At 31.8% G+C, this 27,588-nt stretch overlaps 1 protein-coding gene across 3 annotated transcripts; it reads right to left on the bottom strand.

Moving 5' to 3' along the window:
• Positions 1-1,024: 1,024 nt before the first annotated feature.
• Positions 1,025-27,563, bottom strand: LOC139527502 (zonadhesin-like). 3 transcript variants are annotated; one of them, XM_071322997.1, is made up of 14 exons: positions 27,426-27,563; positions 23,186-23,350; positions 20,554-20,690; positions 20,008-20,140; positions 16,680-16,787; positions 15,434-15,675; positions 14,536-14,831; positions 13,363-13,658; positions 12,883-13,085; positions 11,958-12,150; positions 6,101-6,127; positions 4,844-5,068; positions 3,638-3,862; positions 1,025-1,135 (listed from the first exon to the last, which is right to left on the bottom strand). In XM_071322997.1, the coding sequence occupies exons 1-14, from the start codon at positions 27,484-27,486 to the stop codon at positions 1,119-1,121; spliced, it is 2,328 nt and encodes a 775-aa protein (XP_071179098.1). In that variant the 5' UTR covers positions 27,487-27,563; the 3' UTR covers positions 1,025-1,118. The 3 variants fall into 3 exon arrangements, with proteins under 3 accessions (XP_071179098.1, XP_071179099.1, XP_071179100.1); XM_071322998.1 differs by lacking the exon at positions 23,186-23,350 and having other exon boundaries at positions 27,426-27,501; XM_071322999.1 differs by lacking the exons at positions 20,008-20,140; positions 20,554-20,690 and having other exon boundaries at positions 27,426-27,562.
• Between the last annotated feature and the right edge of the window lie 25 nt (positions 27,564-27,588).

The raw sequence follows: 27,588 nt of genomic DNA, 5'->3' as shown, positions 1-27,588 counted from the left end.
GGGAGGGTTGAAATTTCACAAACATGTTTAACCCCGCCGCATTTTTGCGCCTGTCCCAAGTCAGGAGCCTCTGGCCTTTATTAGTCTTGTATTATTTTAACTTTTAGTTTCTTGTGTACAATTTGGAGTTTAGTATGGCGTTCATTATCACTGAACTAGTATATATTTGTTTAGGGGCCAGCTGGAGGACGCCTCCGGGTGCGGGAAATTCTCGTTGCATTGAAGACCTGTTGGTGACCTTCTGCTGTTGTCCGCTCTATGGTCGGGTTGTTGTCTCTTTGGCACATTCCCCATTTCCATTCTCAATGTTTTACCATACTACGTCTGGCGTATAAAAACGTATAAACACGGTATAGCTAGGAACTACTGTGTGCCTTTCGAACGTTATATCGTTAAGGCCGACAACTTTGACTTTTTCTTGTATATGTCATAAACACACGATACATACATGCACCTCAGTACTTTGTGTCTTTTGTGTTTATGTTACAAGTAATTCCTTCCTATTTTGTGCAAATCTGATGAGTCTAGCAATTTCAAAACTGACTTTTACAGTTGTTCTTATAATGTGATGTACCAACACCACTGTCCAAGGTAAGGGGATGGTTGAGCGCTTCTAAACATGTTTAATCCCGTAACATTATTTAGTTAAAACAGGCTTTGCCTTGTGTTGCTGTTTGTCATATTTGTTATTCATGTATTGTTTTGTCGTAATTCATACCATTGTTTGAATTGTTTTAATTACTTGTTGTAATGTTGGAGCTTTTTATAGATAACTATACGGTATTGATTTTATTCATTGTTGAAGACTTTACAGTGTCCTATAGTTCTTTGTATTCATGTAATTTGTCCTATGGTAGATAGTTTTCTCATCGTCAATCATACCACATCTCTTTTTTCTAAATACTAAAAATTCAATCAATTGTTGTATCCATGGCTAAAAGCTAGATGCATGAAAACAATAAAATTCATATGCTTAAATCTTTCGAACTATTTTGTTATAAATCTAGATGAAAGAAATAGAAAATAATATCTCCAATTTTATTTTATTGGATGATTGTAAAGTTAAAGCTAAGCACACACTTATTGAGAATGCACTTTGTCTCTAATTCTTTTAGTCCTCACAATGATATGGAATCTGCAAAGGAGAAAAACAACAGTTACTCTTATTATAAAAAAGAAAATATATATTTTTTTTATACGGTAAATAAAATTGAGAATGGAAATGAGGAATGTGCCAAAGAGACAACAACCCGACCATAGAAAAAAACAACAGCAGAAGGTCACCAACAGGTCTTCAATGTAGCGAAAAATTCCCGCACCCGGAGGCGTCCTTCAGCTGGCCCCTAAAGAAATATATAGTAGTTCAGTGATAATGAACGCCATACTAATTTCCAAATTGTACACAAGAAACTAAAATTAAAATAATACAAGACTAACAAAGGCCAGAGGCTCCTGACTTGGGACAGCCGCAAAAATGCGGCGGGGTTAAACATGTTTGTGAGATCTCAACCCTCCCCCTATACCTCTAGCCAATGTAGGAAAGTAAACACATAACAATACGCACATTAAAATTCAGTTCAAGAGAAGTCCGAGTCTGATGTCAGAAGATGTAACCAAAGAAAATAAACAAAATGACCATAATACATAAATAACAACAGACTACTAGCAGTTAACTGACATGCCAGCTCCAGACTTCAAAAAAACTGACTGAAAGATTATGATTTCATCATATGAACATCAGGCACAATCCTTCCCGTTAGGGGTTTAGTATCATACCATCATAACATATATGAGAAGAACATAACCCGTCTCATGCCAACAACTGGTTTTTGAATAAATGTGTTTCGTTCCGATGCAAAGACCCTATAAGTGAATCAATATTAACGCCAAAATATGCAATCTTTAATGACCTGACAACAGTATCGTAACTAAATCCCTTCTTAATAAGTCTATTCAAAGGTTTCGTGAGTTTTTGAGGTGAATACTGACACCTTTGTGTTTTATAAAGAATATTTCCATAAAAAAATGGATGTGAAATATCTGAACGTATAAGAAGTCTGCATGTTGAGCTATATTTACGAATGATGTCCTCATACCGATGATAAAATTAAGTAAATGTTTTAACTAGTTTGTGATATCGAAAACCCTGGTGTAATAATTTTTCAGTTATACATAAATTTCTCTCGTTAAAATCTAAAACATTGTTACATACACGAGCGAATCGTACAAGTTGAGATATATAAACACCGTAAGATGGTGACAAGGGAACATCACCATCTAAAAATGGATAATTAACGATAGGAAATGAAAAATCATCTCTTTTATCATAAATTTTAGTATTCAGCTTTCCGTTAGTGATATAGATATCAAGATCGAGGAAAGGGCAGTGGTCATTGTTAGTATTAGCTTTATTTAAAGTAAGTTCAACAAGATAAATTTCTTTGATATACATGTAACACTCAGAAACGTGTCCTTCCCCCAAACGTGTCCACATCGACGTCATTGAACTGCAAAACATGTATGGGCGCCCAAACGTGTCCATTTTCAACTAACCCCTAAACGTGTTCAATCCCCCAAAATATCATCCAAATATCTAAAAGTATTATTAAATTTGTTTATCAGATGTTGTTTCGATGGGTCTTTGCTTATATTTGTCATAAATTGTAACTCATAGCAATACAAGAACAGGTCCGCAATAAGTGGTGCACAGTTAGTCCCCATTGGAATTCCTATAATCTGACGATATACGGAATCTCCAAAGCGAACAAAAATGTTATCTAGTAAAAAATCAAGGTCATATATAGTATCAAAGCATGTTCAATTGACATAGTTTTTTTGTTTATTGCTACTAAAAAATGACCAAAAAGAGTTTGAACATATATATTCACATTCTGATTTTTTAAATGCCCATTTAATTAGGTGTGTGAATTTTTTCTTAATGAGAATTTGAGGCAATGTGGTATACAGGGTAGAAAAATTAAAACTTTGAACAGATTCAAAATCACCAATATAGGCATGCAATTTATTTAGTACTTCCAACGAGTTCTTGACACTCCAAAAGTAATTAATTCCACTATTTTCGAAGGCATTATTTGAACAATTTATTATCAGGTTTTTAATGGTACCAAGTGTGCTGGTAAGAAGAATAGACAATTTAGTAGTTGAACAATGGCTTGAAGACGAAATAAATCTATATTTGTAAGGTGTTTTGTGTAGCTTCGGAAGCCAATAAATAGTTGGGACTTTCATTGTATTTGGCTCTGCTTGTAAAGCGGTAGCTAAAAATTTATGTTTGTTACAGATGTTGTTTTCTGAAAATGAAGTCAGTTGGAATGTTGGTGAATTGATGATTTCTTTTTTCAGAACCTCAATGTAAAATTTACGTCAAACAATAATAATATTATTAGCAGCTTTATCGGCCGTGACAAAAACAAATGTCTTGGCTAGTTCTTTTAGTTTATGTTTGATACGAGAAATAGGTTTATTGTGGTTATTGTTAATAGTCTATATATCTTTATAAAGACAACAATATTATATTTAAAAAAAAGAACAATATAATGATTTTTATATTACGACTTCTATATATATTGTAATGCGATGATTTAAAATTAATACATGATAAAGCAAGTTAACTTACCACACATAGGTATCTTACAATATTCCCAACGTGTGGTTGGATCATTTGTATAACACCATGGTTGTCCGCTGTTGTCAGGATTTCTACAGTAATTATGTTCCGTTTTAAGGTTGCTAAACACGTGTTTGTGTGGATGTTGCCGTTCCCAATACTGACAGGAACGCCCAGTTTGTGTCAAACTAATTCGACCTTTGTATTCCGTACCCTTAGTGGATTTTCGACATTCTGAAATATTTATTAATAAATTGAGATGTGGTTTATACGTCGTTGAGCCTGCAATACAACGACATAGCAAATAACAAAAAATACCGAAATCCAATGGAAATTAAAACCGGAAATTCAAAACGGAAATCTAAAACGGAAATTCAAAACGGAAATTCAAAACAGAAATTCAAAACGGAAATTCAAAACGGAAAGTCCTTTATAAAAATGGAAAAATCAAAAGCTCAATCACATCTAACGAATGGAAAACATATTCAGGACTTGTTAGAAAATGGTTTTATAGCGAGATAAACCTCTAAATTATATGACAGTCGCATTGAATTCCATTATATTGATAACAATGTGTGAGCAAAACAAATAGACATAATAGGTAAACAAGTAAAAAATATGGATACAAAATATATAATCTTAATCTCTATACAAACAAACTATGTTGAATGTTTCTCAATCAATTGAATAACGTTTGTTTTACATCCACTTGTAAATGATACACAGACATGCTAAACGATAACATGCGAAATGCGATAAACAAAAATGTTTGCTTAGTCCAACCTGCTTAATCGTATTTTAGTTTGCAATGTCAAAATGTAACGTAATAATCAACAGGAAGGCATATTAATATCTGTTAATATTGTTCTTTTTATATCCAGTATACGCATGTATGAACATTGAGCGCATAGAATGGAGCAAAACGGATGACAAATAAATTATCGAAAAACGAATGCTGTTTAGCAAATCGAATACGGAATCCTGTATTTCTTAAAATAACTGCGCTATATTTTGTACCTACAATACACCCTATACTTTGAATTGTTTGAAAATGTCACATATCAATATATTTTAATCATGCGGTAAAAAGTAATTTGAACAATTTATTTAAAAAAAAAGAACGAAAAACAATATAATGATTCTTAAATTACGACCTCTATACATATTGTAATGCGATGATTAAAAAGTATCACAAATTAAAGCAATTAACCTTACCACACATAGGTATCTTACAATATTCCCAACGTGTGGTTGGATCATTTGTATAACACCATGGTTGTCCGCTGTTATCAGGATTTCTACAGTAATTATGTTCCGTTTTAAGGTTGCTAAACACGTGTTTGTGTGGATGTTGCCGTTCCCAATACTGACAGGAACGCCCAGTTTGTGTCAAACTAATTCGACCTTTGTATTCCGTACCCTTAGTGGATTTTCGACATTCTGAAATATTTATGAATAAATTGAGATGTGGTTTATACGTCGTTGAGCCTGCAATACAACGACATAGCAAATAAAGTTAAGAGAACAAGACACTAAGGTTTTCTTCAGCAATTGATCGATTTCATTTATATTTGTTTAATTTTCACAAGCATCAAAATCCTGATAATCACTTTGTCATTCTTCGGGCAACATATGTGTTCCGATTTTAATAACAAGATTATATAAAAAGATGGGGTATGATTACCAATAAAACAAATATACGACATAGCTATATATTGCAAGCGAATAAAGGCTCGAAATGACAAAAAGTAAATCGAATTTAAACGAGATATATTGTACTCGTAAAAGACCATGCATGAAGTTCTATTACTTGACGTTGAAAATAATATTTTGAATATAGTATGAATAAGTTTGAACATTACTTGTTCAAAAGCTGCATTAATTTTCCTGAAGTTGTTTTAAAGTGTATATGATGAAAGTAACTCTGAGTTGCCACAAAGTTATGTCGAAATACTCAACTCTTGAGTAAAAAAGATATCATTATATCAAACTACTCTTTTATTAATTTATAATAAATTTTCCAACTACAATCCCTTTCCCTTTTCATGAATATGACCTACCGAGTTAGACTATTTACCGGTTTGTAATAACATGAGCAGCATGACGGGTGCCACATGTGGAGCAGGACCTGCTTACCCTTCTAGAGCACCTGCGATCACCCCCATTTTTTGGTGGGTTCGTGTTGCTTAGTCTGTAGTTTTCTATGTTGTGTCATGTGTACTATTATTTGTCTGTTTGTCTTTTTCATTTTTGGCAATGGCGTTGTCGGTTTATTTTCTATCTATGCGTGTGACTGTCCCTCTGGTATCTTTCGCCCCTCTTCCAACAATAAATATTTCGTCATAGTGAAATTTCCCACATTGTGTATTTGAAAAGTAAATATCTATGTTTGTTCTTTCACTTTTTGTTTGTAAATTTTTGGCCATGGTATTGTCTGTTTTAATTTGCACTTAATTTGGAGAACATACTCACCATCAACATCTTTTGGATCTTCAGGTGCTTTGTATAGAAAAAATAAATACACTTTATTCTAATTTAAATTTCGAAGAATAATCCCATTCATATATTTGATACATATTTCCCCTAAAGGTTTGATAAAGATAATTAAAAAAAATGTGATAAAATTCTTACACATTGCCTAAAATATTAAATATGTTTATTTTCTAAACATATCAATGAACAAGTCAACAAATTGTAAACTATCGCTAAAATGTGTGCAGATTCATGCCACTATATGACAGTCATATGTGCAAAGATCCGTATCGTTTACTGGGTAACAATCACTCCAAAAGATAAATCTGCATATCATATGCAATACTACTGTTGTGATGTATTCAGATAAAAAATATTTAAGGAACAACTCCTGTCCCCGTCTAAATAGAAATAATAATAAAAAAAAAAAAAAAAAAAAAAAAAAACAAATAGGAAAATTCTACAAAGACAAACGGGTGTTGACTATTTATTGAATCCGATCGTAGTTCATTATGCTGTGTTCAAAAGAAAGCCTTACAAATAGTTCAAAGAAATATACACATGCTGAAATTGATCCTGACCAACTGATCTACAAAACACGATTTAACTTCACTTTTTCTGTAACAGGTTGTGGCTTTCCTTTGAATACCATTTTATATTATTTTGATAAACAAATTATAAATCACGAGAACATGGTTCCTTTTTATTATTTTTTTTTTCATTAAACAATTAGACGAAATAAAACTTTAGATATATTTTTTATCGTCGTTGTGTCTGTTTGGTTTAAAGGAGCTATAAAACAGGTTTAAACCACCATTTTCCTCAGACAAGTCAGAAAAATGAGAGATGTTTTCACTAATTCCATTGTTTGATGACTTTGATTTCGTCAGTTCTTATTTGCTTCCACCTTTTACAAATGTTTTAGATTTACCTTGGACTTCAGGGTTTTTGTTATACTTTTTTTCTAGTAAGAAATGGTTCTAAGACGAAATTTCCAGCCATAATCACGCTACGATACTAATGTGATACAAAAATAGCAGATGTCGTCCGTCTTTAGTCTAAACTTTTGTTCAATATATGCTGGGAGTGGAACATCATTATTGTCTCAGAATAAAGAAAAACATGAAAAACCGGAAGAAGAAAAAAAAAACATAACCTCAAAGGAAAATAAAAACAGTTTGCAGCTTTTTAAAATCAGAAAAATAATGAACCAAATTGTGCTTTGCATCACCAGATTGAGGTAAGGTCAAAATGTATATTGCGATGATTAATATATTTACTTTTTAAAGCATATCTATATTTTAACCTGAACTTCACATTATCTTTATTATTGAACATTACGACGGTAAAACCACACAACTATTAACATATTTACAGTTTTAGTATTTTATCACCTAATAACCTTTTGACGTCATTCAACAATTAATTTTAAATTATGACGGCCAATGGTTTAAATTGTGATGCAAATTATGCCGGCACTTATGTGATTTTAAGTAATGCAGAACAAAGGACAAGGTATGATAAGGGCTATTTTTGGCCCCCTCTTCAAATAAGTTTATATTGATATCAATGATGGTTGATAGTGTAGACACTTGAAAAAATAATAATTTTATTGTGGTCCGGTAATAGGAAGGTTGCCTAGCAACGGTTTTTATTAAGAATGAAAATTATCACATATTAATTGCTTTATCAGTACAAATTTAAATATTTGCAAATAATATTGTTTGTCCAAGAAGAACTTGCAGTCACAAATGAAAATACCCTTTGATATTGTTTATTGTATTCTTAAAAACAACCTTGGCAACAGAAATGTTGCCTAGCAACGGTTAAAAAATTGGCGCGTGCCCCTCCTCAGTATGACTTAAGCAGTTGTTTGAAGATTTTTCTTTCCATTTGGTGTTTCATTCTAATATTTTTTCATATACATCTTTTTTTATTCTTTACAAATTCCGTATTGAGCATAGCAACACAAGTGTTGCTTAGCAACAGCAAAACATGTTTGAATTAAAGCCAACTACAAATCAATTAGTCATTATATTGAACAAATTAAATTGAATGCAATGCAGATTGTCTATTTGTGAACATGTTTAGTTAGAAATGAAAACTTAGTTCAATTGTAGGTCACTACAAGCTGATCAACAACCAAGCTACATAACAAGTGCATATCAACCATGCAATAATAGGTTATTTATATTTTTTGAAGTATGAACTTAGTTTTATTGTTTTATTTTTTAGGAATATACTTCCTAATACGGTGTTACACTATAATATAAACATCTAGATTATCATTATTTTTTGGACGAATTCTATATCGAGTATAGAATCCCACATCTTGCTTAGCAACAGCAAACATTTTTTTTTTAAATTGTAGACCACTACAACACCTTTGTTTCAATGTGAAAGTCTTTTCATGAAAACAAGAATATATAGGATTTAATAATTTGAGATGAGTTTGCACAGCTTTTAAAGATACTTAACAGTTAATGGAATGAAAGAGACGTGACTTGTACCACATACAGACATTGTGTGGAATAAAATGTCTAATCCAGGCAATTACGAATTAATATGATGTAGGGGTTGGAATGTGAATGTGTCCTCTGCATGGGTACAAAACCTATGGTGATTTAGAAACGACTTATCAAGGCAAAAGGGGGGCGGATATAACTCATTTTTGGAGTTATTAACGAGGCATTAATTGACCTAAGAAATTAATCCTATTGAGCAGTAAAGAAAATGGCTTAGCCTGTAAGAACATATATGGTTTAAGGGTTGGACAATCATTTAACCATGAAAGTTAAAGGTCAATTAATTGGACCTTGAGATCAACGGTAAATGTCATAATGATATTAGACTGTTATGATATCTGAGTCATATACACTGTATGCCAAATATCACAAGTCAATGTATAAAAACTAAATAAGTGTAGACCCGGACAAGTGTGTATGAGAATAAAATTTCAAAAAAGAAGAAGAATAGTTATGTTTAACATAATGTATTCATTCATTTCATCTTGGAAGCCAGGGAAAATTGACAAAGACAAGTGAAAACTGAGTACAGAAGAAACTGATGTTTCTTTCACGATGAAATGGACTATGGTTTGAATGGTTTTACAGTAGTAATTTTGGGGTCCTTTATAGCTTGTTGTTCGGTGTGAGCCAAGGCACCGTGTTAAAGGCCGTACATTGACCTATAATGGTTTACTTTTATAAATTGTTATTTGGATGGAGAGTTGTATCATTGACACTCACACCACATCTTCCTAAATCTATGGAACATTTGTGTTATCTGTAATTAGGATGTAGATACTGGCAATGACGCAAAATGGTTTCACTTTACTGTCAGTGTCAAATGATTTGTGAAATATCATGTAAAATGCATGTATGTGATTAATTAGCATTTTGTATCTTTTCGTTTTGTTTTTGTGTTTTTGTAATTTGTTTATCAAAATGAACTACAGTTATAATTGGACATGCAAGTTACTAATAAGAGTATATAAGATCGGGTTAGGGTGAAGGTTGTCGCCTGTTTAAACGTTTACACATGCTGTGTTTGTTTGCAACTAGTAAGGAACCTGTTCAGTGGTTGCCGTGGTTCATAAGTGTTACTCGTTTCTAGTTTTTTTATATAAAGATTAAACCATTGGTTTTCCTGTTTGAATTGCTACATTAGTCACTTGTGTGTCCTTGATAGCTTGATGGTCGGTTTAAGCCAAAGCTCTGTGTTAAAGGTCGTACTTTGACCTATAATTGTTTACTTTTTACATGTTGTGTCCTGGAAGGAGAGTAGTACCATTGGCACTCATACCACATCTTCTTATTTCTATATATGTTGCAAAAGTTATTTCTTTTGGGTGGATGTGTATGTTTAAGCGCGGATTCATATAAGATGGATTCTTACAGTATGCACCCTTTTATTAATTCATTGTACAATTAAATAAATGTAATAAATGAATTAAAACGCCTGATATCGTGTGTTCTGACACCGGCCTGGTCAAACCTAAGACTTAAAAATTGGTATTTGCTGATTTCCGTTAATCAATTGGCATTAATGGGTAAGGACAAAGACTAGTTGGATCGGAGTGTCAAGTTAGGGTAATATGTCTTCCTGCGGACTGTAATCTTTTTAGCTATAGCACAATAAAAATTAATGAAACAAACAACCCATGCAGCAACACGATGTCCAAAAGTTAGCACTTTGTGTAAACATGAATTATTATTGAAATAGTCAATTTTATGAATTAACTGTTAACAAAACTTTATATTGTTTGAAAAAACTACGGATAATATATTCAGGAATAAATAACCTCTATTAGCTGTATTTCGCAAACAAAAAATCGGAATTTTGGGCCTTTTATGGTCTTTTGACATTTTTTTATTCGAGCGTCACTGATGAGTCTTTTGTATGCGAAACACACGTCTTACAAGCTAGATATCTTTAATTATGATGCGCTTTATTCCTTTCATATTCAATACTTATTTTATTTTCTTTGACGTGTAATATATGATTAAAAAATAAAAGAAGCTTTTATTCTTTTGAATATGTTTAAATTCATTATACATGTAGTGCTGCTATTTTAGAAGATATATGATTGATTGAATGTTGTTTTCTGACCGTCCAGTGACAAATACTTTATGCATGCAAATTTTAACGGAAAAATACATGTAGAGAATGATTTGCAAACAAGAAATACGAAGTAGCACACGTTGTCGTCAAGATAGAACAACGGAAGGCGGGTGACAATTACAAATAATAAGTTCAATAAATTCAACACCTTGACCAAAAAATAACTAAAGATACATAATTAAGATCATAAAAGTGTTGGATAGTTTTGTTTAATCATGATTATTGTTACACTTACACAATTAACAGTTACTAATTAAAATTGTCACATGGTGTCTTCTTATGTCATATGAATTACAATGTATGCTATTATTCACAGTTCTGTCGTTTATTTTCGCAATCTGTATTTATATTAAATGATTGTCTAAAATGTTAACTCGGCGTGCCATACTTGGTAGAAATGCGGACGTGAAAGAAAGCACTTTTCACAAAAGTGTCAACGGAGATTAAAACATTCCAGTGCGACAATTTCGTCAATTATGAAACAAAATACGTATATGCACTGTTTGAGTATGAACCAGTTATTATATTCATTCACAATTACGTTAATCCCAGAGTTTCTCTGAAGTTTGTCACAGTTCCGTCTAATTTTGGGTCAAATTTCGACGGTCTGCTAAAATGTCACTTTAAATTCAAGAATAATGAATACAGGAATATCCTGTTTTCCTGTCTCAAATATGTTTATTTTTCGTCCTAAAGAAACTAGCCATTATTATAGCGTAGCATGAATACATTTCCGTCGTCGGATCCAGTAAATACCGGAAATCATCTCCGGTCCGCAGTTCGGTTAAAAATTTCGATGATTCAATGAAAACTACGAAGATTTTTGTCACTTTTTTGAATTTTTAACTATGAGCGTACTTACGACCCACTAAAATATTTAAACTGCATCAACATTTATGTTCAAGGAATGTCTGGTATAAATATGATCGTGGGTCGTAGGTACGCTCATAGTTTAAAATGCAGAAAAAGGTTTGGAAACTGCCATTTTTCTGCCCTTTTTGCGAATCCTGAGGTCTTTACAGCAACAGAGCATGAATAATATCAGCGGAAGTTGAAAAATCTATTGGAGTTTACAAAAATACAGGTTTTAAACTTTAAAAATAATGTATTATAATTAATGGCAAGTCACTTTTGATTTGAACGAAATTAGGGGGCCGTTCTCTGATGCTTATCGTACCTTGTCCTTTGTATATTAGGATAAATACGTCTATTTAGATATAAAAGATGTCAGTACCTTTACATTGTTTGATTCCATCTCCTTTGAAACCCTCTTCGCAAACACAATCATAAACGCCATTGAGTATTTTACATTGTGCATTCCTGTTACATTTTTGACGTCTAATGACTTGCATGTTTGCGTCACCTGTTTTTGAGGCAACGCATCTGGACACCGTCCCACAATCTCTGGATGTAATTTCTGTATCAATCTAATTGCAAAAAGACAATATTGTATTTTATAGCTGAATATGGAAGTATCAAATGAGTTTCGAACCTCAATTCGGATATATTGTTCTCATTTCGACACAATCGTTGTTACGAGTAGTAAACTAAACGTGTACATCCATAAAAAAAATATAGGATGCATATAAGGTCGCCTTCAAAAACCGAAATAAGAGTAACAAATCTTTCCATTGAAATAATATGAATACATATCTTATTTTGTAATGTTAAATTATTCAATACACTTAAGGATGTACATAGGTGAAATTAATAAAAGCTTGAATTTAATATTAATACTATTAGTCGAAAGAACATAAGTTAAGGAACAAAATAAGTTAACAATATTGATAGGTTATGAGCTCCTTTTCGAGATATTTATTTTTTTTATTGCGGGAAAAGCTTAAGGCTGACTCAGACTTTTACATTATATTTACATTAGTTTTATTTGGGTCTCAAATCGATAGAAAAGAAATCTAGAATCGGCTTAAAGTTTGGTTAATGACCTTTTATGTGCTATTGAAGTCTTATATGAAAAGAAAAAAATAAGGCACAATATTTTACCCAGCATTGTAGGAAAAAAAACCTATGATTCCGAACGTCTGACACGATAGGTTTTTGTTTCAGTGCCAGTGATGAGTCTGATAAGTATGAATCGCGCGTCTGTCTTTCCAGATTAATCAGCTTGATATCTTTATGAGTTTTAAAATTCAATAACTTACTGGAAAGTATTCACCGGAAGATAGCTTGCAACCACACTGAGCTATCGGTATACATTCGATGTCACTGAGTACAAATCCTTTTTTACACTGACATCCTTCTGATCGGGGCAGTTTGCATGTATTGGGGGCATGTATATCAACGCATGTGGCTGGACATCCACTTACAGCACTACTGTATTCCATATTGCCTTCACATATAAAAGCTATTCAAAAATAATGTAGTTGTAATTGCAGATATAATGCATGCCATTTCAATACTTATAGATTACATGAAAAAAACAAACGGAGCTGGGGTACAAATGACATATTTCCACTTTCGATAATCGATTAAAACATCGTTACCAAAATTTATTGTTTGAAAATTATTTATATTTTGACATAATCACAGTGACGAAATCAACATTAGGATTCTTAAAAAGTAAATTCTAAAAGGGTGATTTATCGTTTACACTAGATATAAATTTGGAACAGCACACTTACGACAAAATTGTTTTGTTCTCCATGATATACTAACACCCATGTTTTCACATCTTTCTTCTAGGCCTTCAGCAGCTTCGCAAACAATTGTATTTAATATATCTGGATGATCACTGTATGCACAGTAGTCATATACACAAGTGTTATATATATCTTGAACTAATGCCGTGTCTACTTGTGAGCAGTCTTTAAACGAGCTGCTTGGGTTAGCTGGATTTAACTGCCCGCAGGCGGAGTTTCTATTCGCTTTGTTTCTCAGTGCTGACGTACAAGGATCCGGCGGGGTTGTCACGCCACACCTGAATTGAGTTTAGAAAGATCATGTAGACATACGATTTATAATTTTGATCATGATTTAGGTCACGCAGGCACTTGTTTATTTGGGAAAATTTCTGTTATTTGTTTGCTTAATGGCAACACATCTTGAGACACGAACTAATAACAGTTTTTAAAGTTAATGGCGAAATAAATAAAAATTAATGAAAAAACATCAATAAAAAAGAAATAATAACAAAAATATTTAACTCCAAGGAAATTCAAAACGAAAAGTGCATCATCAAATGGAAAAATTAAAATCTCAAATATATAAACGAATGGAAAAAAACGGTCATATTCATGACTTGGCATTTTCTTATGTATAAAACGATTAATTAAACCTCTGACATGTATGCCAAATAGCGTTCAGTAATCATATATGGTATAATGATACATTTAATCCTATCAATATATTAAAATTTCCCATGTTCTAACTATTTACTATTTATGTAATACCCAATGGTATAACCTAAATGACCAAACAATATGGCAAAAAAGAACAGTAAAAGAAAAAAAGCCCCGCAAATCAGAATAAGAGAATATTAAAAAAGCCAGTTTCCACTACTTTAATCAAGTTTTGAGATCATGTATTTTTTTTTTATTTTGCTCATTCTTTCATTATTTAAAAAAATTCAACTACAAAGCACCTGACAACAAATAAAAAGGCCAAATATAAAACTTTTTTCCAAAATTCTTTATTTTGGTTTAGAGCAGTTTGGCCGTATCATTCTGTATAGATATTCAGTATTGTTTCGTGCTATTGTATTAAGTTCTGAATTATTTTTTATGTGTTTGATATTGATAAATTGACAATACTCGAAATCTCTTTTCTGTATTACTGTACGTGTGCTATACACTAACTTTTTGCTAGTGCCTTCTCGAATCAGATAACTTTCACCAATAAGCGTAAACTTGTCCGGTTTTGTGCGCACGTCCAAACCATCTTTTGTTCTAAAATCATCTTTAATGCCATTACAATTTCCACACAAGCCAATTAAATTCCGGCTGAAATGACTCGGTACCGATATAGTTACTGCGCTGTTCCCGTCCCATGTAATCAAAACTTTACATGTAGTTTTTAGTCTCACATAACGTCCTGAATATCTGATACTGAAATATCTAGTTTTATATGGTAGATATATTTTAATTCCATCCACCTACAAATGTAAAAAAAAAATTGAAAAAACAATTAAGAAATGAATGCTTCTATTTGTAATTTTATTAAGGTGTAAAAGTGTTTACAGACGCACATTTTGTAGGAAGCGTTGAAGTGCTCACTTCTGAAAATGTTTGCACGATCAACACTTTTATACATTTGTTATGATGTTGTCAGTTATCTTCATTGTTTCTTTCTTATCTTCCGCCTCTTTGTATAAGAGTGTGTATTTACTAAGGGGCGTAAAGAGGGCGGGGTGTGGGGGGGGGGGGGGGGGGGTGGTATCTGCACGCGAAATAAAATTGCCATTTCACGATGAACGATTCCTACACGTTAAACTTTTTACCGATTTCACGAAACACGATGAATAACGAACCCTTTTCACGGCTGCACGTGAAATAAAAATGGCAAAACACGTTGCACGAAAAAAAAACCTTTGCCACCCTCTTTACTAATTTCTTATCTTTTTTCTATAATCTTAATTAAAGATTCTCTTGTCTCTTGATCGTTTTTTTTTTGTAAGAGTTTTGTATGAGTTTGAATATCCCTTTTTATCTTTTGGCCCATTAGCTTATTATATCAATATTGAATTTAAGATATTACCTTGACAACGTTATTCTTTAACAAGTCAATCTTCGTCTTTCTAACGACTACATGAACAGACCTTGTAAATGAGACTTGTGTATTTCCTCTATTTTCATTCTTGACTTGAACATGAAATCTGCATCTACTGCTTGGATTAACATATTGAGACAAAGTATATTTACATGTTCCCATGAAATGTAATACTTGTCCGTCGAAAGTTCTGTAATGTGGATCGCCACTCGCTGAACATGTACAGCTTTCTGGTGATAGAGAATATACAGAACATATTAAGTTCATTGAAAGAAACAACATATCTGCAAATTATCATACAGCTGTTAGAATGACGTTGAAAAAATTGACTAATTAATAACTAAACTAAACTTAAACGAGATTTTGCAACCTTTGCTACATGTGTATGCAAATTCTCTACTACAATTTATTATCCATAAATAATATAATATAACTATGAAAGTATATAACTATGGTTTGTATTTCCATCTCGTTTAACTTTCCTCAATTATAACTGTGATAAAGATATAAAATCGTGCACCAAAATCAAGACAAATATCTTTCTTTTTCATACTCAGCAATGCATCATGCTTAATATCCAACGCCGTCAAATGATCTGTTCTTAACCAAGAATTATAAGGTATCTAGTACAAAACGAACACTAAAACTTTTTGTTCGATATAGAACTAAATGGAACGACACGTGGAAATAAGCTGACCATTGTTGCCATGAATAACGACACAAAACAAATAAAATCCAAACTTCAGGTGATAGACTGGCGGTGTGTCAAATTTAAACGATGGCGTAAACGCTTAGATGTTTTCCAACCATGTGTGGTAACTCTAATTACAAAAACACTTCCGAGGAAGTGACAAAAGTAACAACAATGGGTTAATGTATTAACTTTTGAATGCACAAAAAAAAACCAGTAAGAGCAATGTTAATACAGTCACGTTATGTAATCAATGCGAAGAATAGAACCATAACCCGAAGGTGTGTTGAAACTCAACTGTTCGGTCTTTTATTAGCCATCAAACCAGATCAGATATTTTTTTTTTAAATCTTGTAACCTTTGATTTAAGTCAAATACAAATTGAAAGATGCTGCATTAAATACACCACAGTATCCTCTTTGGTCCAATTTAATGAAATTCATCCTCAGATGTGGACAAGTCTTTATTTTTCAAATTCACAATATCTCTAGCTGAAATATACATAGCATGATGCCTTTTTTTATTTTTGTAAACGGTACTTACTGGAACAAACGTTGATGCCATCTCCTGTGTATCCTTTTTTACATCTACATCTTCCTCTTTCGCATGTACCATGTATGTGACATTTTCCCTTGCAATCACTTGGTGTGCCTGAATAGACAAACAAACCACCATAGCGAGACATTGTTATTAACATTTAGAAATTAAATTGAAACACCACTTACAGATGAAGAAGAGGGCCATCGAACTTGCTTGAATAGCTAACTACTAGTATATGGTAAAGGTTTTGGTTATTAATGAAGATCGCGCGGTGACTTCTAGTTCTTATCATCTACGTCAATTTCAACTAATGGGATGGTCTAGATTTAATATATGTTAAAAACTATCCCTGACTCTGTGTAGTCTCAAGCCTATGGCTTTGATAATATCGGAGTTTATATCATCAAGAAATGTAAATAAATAAATAGGGTAAAGAGTTTTATAAAGCGATGTCATGCAAAACTTACTACTAATAAATATTGTAGGGAGTAAAAAATAGCTTGTTTTCATTATTTATAATAGACGCCATAAAGAAATAATAATGTGGAAGGAAAAAGAAATTTGCATAGTTCAATGTATTAAAAAAGGACGCAGAGATGTTTTACAGAGAAACCACATATCCTTAAAACAATTCCTCCTTAATTTTACAACCAATCAATTATTAAGATATACATGTAATTTACGTCAGTAGAAAAAAGAGGCATATGAGACATCCAAATCGCACTAGTCGAAGAAAAAAAGAAAACAGCATGCTCCCCTTCAATACAAAAGACATTGAAGTATTCAAACTTCTACACAGTACATAAATACCGCGCCTGATACACATCAAACCTTTATCGAGGAAAGCGAAATAAGAAAATCAAGCTCCTGTATATCGTAACAACTAAATGAGGGTTTCAATTGGGGTCCGTCATTTCAGTTTCTTTAATTCTTTAGGTCATTTTACTGTATTCTTTTTTAATTTTCTGCCCATCATTCCCTATTCTTGATATTTTAGCACAACTTTATTTCCTATTCTTTATTTTTTGGCCCTATTTGTCTGTATTCTTTAAGACATCAAAGCGATATGGGCATCATTACTAGCCATTACTTTGAACCTGATACTATAATTCTTTCAGGATTATCTACAGTGATGCCATAATCTGAGAGTTGTTTGTATCTATACATATTTGGCGTTTGGATTTTCTTTCGACATTTCAGAAATATAAACATACAAAATAGGATGACAAAATTCAATAAAAAAGCTAAAAATAAATTTTCAAGCTAGGCAATACGAATTTAACTCCCATCCAGTAATGAACCATACAGGGCATTAAATAAAAAAAACATACAATTTCGCCGCACAGTCCAAAATAATAATAATAAAAAAAGATGACTGTGTCTGAGGACACGAATGTCCTCGTTCAAGCTTCAAACAAACGGAAATGGGACAAACGGACGGACGGAAAGACGGACGGTCAAAGTTAACACTTTATGCCGACGGCGGGGGCATACAAACAATGTTAGTCGAGTGTTGTAACAAGATCCATTATCTAAAGTAAGTGTATCATTAATAGATACCATAATGACCGATATCAATACAAATTTCCCTTTAAATCGAGAAAGACAGTTCTGTTTGTTTTTCCTCATTTAATACACAAATGACATTATGCAGCGATGTGAAAGAAAGTGACTCTCAAGATAACTATGGAGTATAAAATTGAACCGTGTTTGTTCCCTCTGTGTTTATTCACTTCCTAGCAACGGACACCACCTTGTAGATTTCGAAAAAGAGCAGGCTAATGCCGCTACAAGGCAACACTCACACCCACAAAGTGGAAAAGGATTAAAATAAGTTGCAAAACTTGTTTCCCAATCCACTATAAATAAATATGTTTAAGCTATAGTTCTTTTTAATAAGTAACCTCGAGCAGTTTGAGATTAATAAGTATCCTCGAGCAGTTTGAGATTAATAAGTATCCCCGAGCAGTTTGAGATTGCTTTATAAAAGGCAAAATCTAACTATTTTTTAAAAGGTTGACAAGGATAATGTACTAGTATAATGAACAGTTTTGTACAATGTTCCATAAATATTTTACACAATACAATTCTTTAAACACACTTATATACTTCAACTTATTATAAACAAAGACACAACATGCGTAATAAAAATAATAGGTTATTATTTTAGCAGTATAAGACATCGACCTTTCATCTTTTGTGAGGGGGAAGAGTGGCAATACAACAATTCATTTTAATTAGAATCAAATACAAAATCATCAAACCATTCTGAAAGTTTGTTAGATTTACATGAAATCTTTGTATCGGATGGAAAGTAAAGCAGTGGGTTGCTTCTTTAAATTGACAACCTAGTTATTAAATGAACACAACATTGAGTTGATGAACATTTTAAAAATATGTTACAAAAACCATTGCATTCCTCCCTCTCCTAAAAAAAGATGGTTAGTTCCTAACTAAATAAAGATCGATTAACTCTTTACTGAATTGGCAACACTAATATCAGAACGTATTTATCTTTGACTAAACATATGTTAAAAGGTTGACAATATCAGTTGATTGGTACTGATATTGATTTTGGTATGATTTAAATATAACACAGTATGTTATCCTATACAGTAATGAACAAACATTAACGGTCGTCTATCCTGTCGGTACTTATATTTTGGCTTTGCACAAGGTCATCTTTTTTTCAGTCTTTACACTAAATTATTTCTTGGAAATATGATATATTTATTAGTTGTATTGTGCTTTGTGTACAATATAAAAAATACCAACGTTTCTCTTTTTTACAAGATTTTACTCCGTCACCTCGGTATTCTGTTTAACAGACGCAATATATATGCAGGTATTATTATATTATCGGATGTATATATTTTAATGCTATTAGGAATAAATTTCTATATTGATCTGACAAAACGTAGGAACGTAAACTATGTTTATAATAAACCCATCATAGATACCAGGTTTGAAATTTTATATTAACGCCAGACGCGCGTTTCGTCTACAAAAGACTTATCAGTGATAGGCTGCTTCAAATAAAATCTGTATTTAGCTCATAGTAAAAAAAAATAGTTCAATCCTTAGGTATTTCTATATACTACCAAACCCAAATGTTGAGATGATTAAGAAAATCAATGATGCTATATACAATGATTGAAAAAAGAAGTGTTACAGATAAATTTTAGTTCATTTTCCTTGAATCAAATTAGAAATAAAATGAACCAGGAATGTCTCATTCGAGTAGTCAACGTGCCAATTAAATAAAGATCACCATCTCATTATATAGTAATCGGTGTAGAGGAAGGGGAAATATATACAAACAACCTCTTACCCGTATAAATAGAGATTCTCCATGGACCACCGCATGTCTGGCGTCTATTGCCTGAGCATGGCATTTTACAATCACTTTCTTTTCTTTTTCTGTCTTTTCGTAAAACATTCCCACAAAAGCATTCGTATCCATACTATAAAATTATTATTTTTTTCATTATAAGTATCACCTTTTTATTAACATAATCTAATCAAATAATAGGTAATGGAAGGTGTTTGCCTATCTCAGAGCAATAAAGCATATTTTTATATATGTCCTATGTCCTTTTTATGGTTCAAATACGATGGATCAATTAAAAGTCTAAGGAATAAAAACTACGACTCCGAAAACGTTTTGTTTTGGTATACGTAATTATTTTTAAGAAACGCTCCTCACACTTAAGATTGATATTACCCCTGGGACATAATTTTTGAAAAATGTATCATATTTATTAAAAACTAGGGTTGACTAAAATAATGTTTTGGTGAAGTACATTTCAAAAACTACTATAATCAACCTTATTTTATAAATTCATGAACACAAACTCCTTACCTATCAATGACTTACCTCAACACCTGCAAACTTGAATCCTTTTATACCACAAAACTGCTTGCATTTTTCAACTGTCATACCTTTGTCTTTCAGTACTTGTTTATGTAATATTCTAGTGCTGTCATCCTGATAACAACCAATATATCCTGATTCTTAAAAAAATGGGAAAAAAACACCTATAGATTGAATATTTTCAAGATAGGTTTCCTGTTTCATTAATGGGTAAAATGTCAAAGATGGATTGTAGGATAATCGTTGATCAACGTTACACAAGTTTTCTTGATCGTCTGCGTACCAGATGAAATTTCAAAGCAGAAGGTATTAGAATGCCAGTTTTGGGGCCCTTAAATTTGAAAATCAAAAAGTAATAAAAAATTTACTAAATGATGTTCTTCAAATATTTATAAGACATTATCTCTTGGACAGCAGAACATTTTATTCATTTCGAAGCCTTTTATAGCTTACTTAATGGGATGGGTTTTACAAATTGTTTGTGAAAGGTCGAACGAGAACATATACCTGCTTACATCTACCTCAATTGGTCTATTGCGGATATTTGTCTCGTTGATATACACATGGAACAAAGTATTGCAACACCAAATTGAAATTCAAATTAAAAAAACACTCTTTATTTTTCTGTGATATAATTTGTTGAAATAGAACTAGTTAAACATTATTTAAATATCACCTGAGTTTAATCAAAAAATATCCACTCGATAAGTTCTTATCTGCATATGCAGCTACTGTACTCGTAAACAATAACACAGATGTTTTTATCCTCATTGTTTTCAACACTTTAAGTAACCAAGTTTATACAGTTATGTGATTGACATCTTGTAATCGGTCATCAACAACTCATAACTGCAGCAAGATTGCAGATAATTAGCATGAGAGAAGTAGGTATGTCGCTGTGACAATTGCATGTATTGTTGGTCTTCACCATTCCAGTATAAGTCGTTTTGAGAATAAAAATCAGGCAACAAACGATGTTAAAGACCTTCCGAGATCAAGAAGACCCCCTTTAACATCTGCTAGGGAACATCAGGCATACTGAAGGTTGGTCAGAAGGAAACACATTGCAAACAATACAATCCTAAAAAGAGAGTGATGACCATACATGAGCCTTTAAACAAGAACTGTTTGAGATCGGCTCATCGCTACTGGTTATCGTGCAATAAGTCCATTTTGGGAACATTCGCCTACGAACAGACAAACAGTTGCCCGTATCCAATATAGTGCAGAGCTCGCCTAAGTTGGAAATTACCATCGTTGGGAAAGATCTGTTTTTCAAATTGAATTCGGTTTATCTTCCTTGGCCCGATCCTAGCCCGAATTTGACCATATCGAGCATATATGGGACACTTTTGGGCGTAAAGTGCACGAACGGACACCCCAGTTTAAACACGTATTGAAATAAACAATACCCTTCGTCAGAAATGGTTGCTGCTACCTTAGCAACAAATTATTCGACTTATGGCAGGAATTAGAAGACGTTAAGAAGTACTAATTCTTTGGCGTATAACGATCAACCATGATGTGAACAATCATCTAAAGATTAATTTTGAAATGTCTGACATTGTAAAGTTCGACTCCAGTTAAAGTTGTAAAAGGCATTTTTTTTTTGTACAAAAAACACTTCATTTCGTTATAAAAAATTTGGTTGGATACAACTTTCTTTTTCATACATTTTTTGTTCGTTTTAATGTCAATGTTATCATTAACTACGTTTCAATATCATTTTACAAATATTTTATCATATTCCATCCAAAATAAGAGGCTGATTATTCAAGTTTTAAAAAATCAAGATGTTGCAATAGTTTTATCCAAGTGTATATATAAACCGCATCTTTTTATTTAGATATTTATGTTGATCTATTAGCTTGTTTTATAGTTTATTGTTCGATTCCTTGCTTATGTGATACAGATAACGTTTATCGGCGTTTTGGACCATTTCTATAGTAGAAATTTATTGAATAACAGTTAAAAGAAAAACAATTACAATGATTTTGATTCGTTATATATATATTGGTGTTGTTGCTGGTATTTTTCTACATTGGCATTTAAAACTACAAAAAAATATACATAGTTTTTTTTCTACAAGATCTAACTCCGTCACCCTGTTCTATGTTTTTTTTCTTTTTTTAATGTTAATTTGATTTTTGCCATTGTGCTGTCACTTTCTCTTTGAAATGTGAGTTTCGCATGCTCGTTTAGTATTTTTGCCTCTCTTTTTTTAACGTCAATAAAAGTTCATAGATTATTTCGTATGGTATTAGTGGATTGTTATAGTACATGTATATATTTGAATTAGAGTTTGGAATAATATAAAAATCATTGTAGCAGGAGTTAGACCAAGACTTATAATAGCTCTCAATGTTGGCTAATATATGAAAATTCAAAAGAAAAAAAAAAACTCATATGATACCGTTTTAATAATAAGATAAGCAACCAAACAAAGACGGCGGTGCTCAGTAGGATGCTTACAAAACTGAAAGGTAATATAACAGATCACCTCGCATAGATTAATATATTTGTCCTGAGGCCAACGGATGTAAATAAAATACCTCAAGATTCCTTAGCCGAAATTATATTGATAATTTCCCAACTGATTTAAGATTTGTCTTTCTTGTTTTAATAAATGTTTAACCTTTTGGCTTCTGACAGCACCAGCAAGTTCCACAGCCTGGATAGTTATTATTTATGCCTTTCGTGAACTTCCGTCCATGTTTTTCACATATCGTTTTTTCTCCAAATATTATCATTACCAATTTGTTTGCGACTGTATAATGATAGCATTTCCATTTACTTGAAGCTGAAAAATATTTTCCATTTCTTGAAGTATTTTTTCTTTATATTACTTAAGCAAAATACTGGTTAAGTTAGTTTTGATTACTGGTGAAATCAACATCAGCCCGTTACTTTTCTCGTTTGAATTTTTTCACATTTGTCATTTCAGGAGCCTCTTATAGCTGACTATGCGGTATGGGTTTTACTAATTGTTGAAGGCCGTATGGTAAGCTATAGTTGTTAATTTATGCGCATTTGTTCTGTTTTGGAGAGTTGTCTTATTGACAATCATACCACATCTTATTTTTATATATACAGACATCTTGCATATAAACAATTAATGAACAATGATGTGCAAAATGTCCTTGCATTTGGTTAATTGTAATGAAAATAAATCATTTGGCCTCTATAATGTATAATGAAAACTACTTGATATTGAATTAACAACATTGTCCAAATGGTTTTTGGTCTGTTATTTATTTCACGAATGAAGAGATATATCTCGCATCAAAATCCATTTTTTTTTATCTTAGTGCATTTAACTTTTATATGTATAGTGGATGCAAGGCCTTAAAACTTTTTCAACTGCACAGGTTACTTTGTACTCGTAGTAGTTTTTTTTAGGTCAAACACATCCATTTCTGTCCATGTGTTACGATGAACCTTAAACTCGCAAATATCATTTAATAAATATAAAGACGAAAGCAATGCGCATGTCTGGAATCCTATATGCTTATGTGCTTTGTCTATATGCCATTTTCATTTAAAAAATCAGACACATTGAATAACAACACAAATATTCCATGTAAGCCCTTAAAAAGATTTAAATAGTGTGTGTTGATGTGTAAAAAATAAAAAAAAGAATGATTTCCGAAAAAAAATAAATAATTGTGACCAATTTTATTTTGACAAAAATATACAGTCAGTAGGAAAAGAAAACTATTCATAGAACGTTACAATTTTGTTTGTAATAGCAACATGATACACTTTTTTACAGGAAACATTTTATCCTCTATTAACTGAGAGCTAGACATTTATGTTTATCCTATTTGTCTTAAAAACCCTGCGTAAATTATGTATTATTTTTTTTCAACCTGAATATGTATGAAATATATTCTGCTAGTCTGTAAACTAATATTTTTAACTAAGATCAACAACCCCAACACTAACCCCCTTTTCAAACCAAAATAAAACTATAAAACATTCTGATTAAAGAATAAAAACAAATAATAATTAGAATTCAGCAAATGGATCATTTTCAAAAAATGTCGAATTTTCAGTACACCTATGCTAATTATATATAAAAAATTAGTATTTCTAATGGAAATTTCAGTTGTAATGGTTTGAATGAATGATTGTCGAATTTGTGATTCATAACATTAATAATAAACACACCTTACATCTATATTGATAAGATTAAACTTCATTTAAGTCCGATTTTGGGGGTATTTGTGTGTGTACATTTGTACAGTGTCAGAAAAACACATTTCAAATGATTTTTTTCCGATTTTCTGATCGCCTTGATATCTGCAAAAGGGACTTTTTAAGAACGTTAATTATTACTCTAACGAAACTAGTAGCTTCTTTATCATTGTATGTAACATATTATCTACAAACTAAATTCCATCAGCGTACGGGAGGTTCATGTCTATCCTGTTACCGCTACTTCAACCAGCCGTTAACGTATTCTCCCTATGAATATTGAATCGGTCAGTGTTGATTTCAAAAGTGTAAAGTAATCTTTACATTTAAAACGCCTCGTTTCTTCAACGACAGTATAGAGAAAAGAAATTTCAAGACATTTAGTGAAAAAATAGAGTGTACTTTTTTCATGTCTATGCTGTTACCAACAATTTAGATTAATACACCAACAGTATGCTTGTAGAAAGTGCAATAACGTGTTGGAAACCAAATTCACAATAGAACACCATAATCACTTCACCAAAGGGAGTAGTTATTTCACAACAGCAATCAAAAGCGAAGAAATTTGTCTCTCCTGTTATGTCTATCCTGTTACTATGGTTACTATGGTTACAGTTACAGGATAGCCAAGTGATTGTAGACACAAACGTCGTTAATTTTTTATCTTAATATATAGGTGCAAAACGAATGAAATATTTCGTTGTTTGAACTCATCTTAAGGTTATAACGTCTTAATCTTCCCAATTAAGCATTTGCAGGTGCAATACTGATATCGGTAACAGAAGAGACAAAAAGGTAACAGGATAGACTTTTATATAGTGATATCAGAAACGTACGTTCCTGTTACCAATGAAATAAAGAGAAAAGTAAACTAACTTATGAAGGATTTACTTGATGTTGGGTTTGTTTGAAAGGGTTCTAAAATGCCGAACAATATAAATTGCTATCTTAGACTTGCATTACTGGTGGTAAATTTTGAAAACCAATTTTTAGGGGCATTTGTCAGTACAACCTGGAAAATTGGCAAATTATCTATTATTTTACAGAATTAATATATATAGAAGTTTATTCTCTTGAAAACCATCTAATTGGCTACGTAAAACAAGCTTAACATTTTATCTAAACCTTTTCTTAATAACCCAAAATTTCTTTTGAAAATGGTAACAGGATAGACAAAATATTGTACCACCGATTAAAAAATGTTTCAAGATGATATTGTACATGTTGTATGACATCATTAAGATTGCATTTTTTAATATGTTGTTCTTAAAGTACTGTTTGCTTTGGTTTGCTTATGTAGAGGGCTGTTTGAATAAGTAACTTTTAATAAATTTTTCAATTTCAAAATTCGACATTTTTTTTAAAATAACCCAAATATTGGTCTATGCAATAGTACATAACCGATGTTCAAATTGCAAATAATCAATTATTTTACAGAATTAATATATATAGAAGTTTATTCTCTTGAAAACCATATAATTGGCTACGTAAAACAAGCTGAACAATTTATCTAAACCTTTGCTTAATAACCCAAATTATCTTTTTAAAATGGTAACAGGATAGACAAAATATTGCACCATCGATCAAAAATGTTTCAAGATATTCTTGTATCTTTTTATATGTTGTTCTTAAAGTACTGTTTGCTTTGATTTGCTTTTGTAGAGGGTTGTTTGAATAAGTAACTGTTAATAAATTTTTCAATTTCAAAATTCGACATTTTTTGAAAATGACCAAAATAACGATCTATGCAATAGTACATATGTCACACATTATTTTGTACTGAATTCAATATTCCAAACTATCTAATTATGTTGGTTTCTATTACAGTTTATTAGCGTGTACATTTCGTATGCACCAGACATATTTAATTTATTCAATAGTAATGATCTCGAAATTCTTAATTAATTTAAATAATTAGAAATACTTGTTTACACCTGAAACATGTTAGATTATCAATTTATATTTGTCAATATTCATATGGTCAAGAATTAACCTAAATCTTACAGTATCAATAGTTCTATTTGATCAATCATGTTTAATTCAATACACAAGCGTGGAAACAATTTCTCTTTGATAAACGTTATCAATCTGTTATCTAATTTCTGTTGACGAAATGACCATTACAAACTTTGTTGTTAGAAACGCTATTTGGTATTTAAAAGAAAAATAAATTTGTATTCAGGGACTCCGTTTGGATATGCCAACGAGAGCACATAAACTGCGTTCGGATTTTCCATCGCAATCATATATATTGTTTTCGGCTTAAAATAACTAAGTTGTAACACTACTATTTTATATTTGGACTTTATTAAATGAATTTGGACTTATCAATTTGTTTATATTCATTGTATATAACTGCCGACTTGTGTGTAAATAAAGAGCTAGTGAATCGTTCCCAAAGACGAAATCCCACTCGTTCTTGCAATGTTTATAATGAAGATACACAATTTTTCTTCATACATAACCGATGTTCAAATTGCATAACTCCTCTATTCTAATTTGAGTTAAATGATCCATTTTTTAAAATTTATTTCAATTTTATAATTAAAATGATCATTGAGTGCAAATGCACAAATTTCCAAAAGTATTTAATTTTAAAAAGGAAGTAACTTTAACAAACATTTCAAATGTCTACATACAGATAATATTTACGTAACACCTTTAAAATTTCAACTTACCAGCTACTGCCTGTAGGACTGTCACAAGCAACAATAGGAAAACTGCTGGTCGTGCCTCCATAATTCCGGCTGTTTAAGTATTATGTGATGCAAAGTTGCTTATGTACTCTTAATAAACCCACGTGTGGACACGTACATTGATCAGATATATTGACGAATTCGG

The sequence above is a fragment of the Mytilus edulis genome, chromosome 6 (genome assembly GCF_963676685.1).
Source record: "Mytilus edulis chromosome 6, xbMytEdul2.2, whole genome shotgun sequence".
NCBI lineage: Eukaryota > Metazoa > Mollusca > Bivalvia > Mytilida > Mytilidae > Mytilus > Mytilus edulis.
This window is presented reverse-complemented; position numbering and strand designations above follow the sequence as displayed.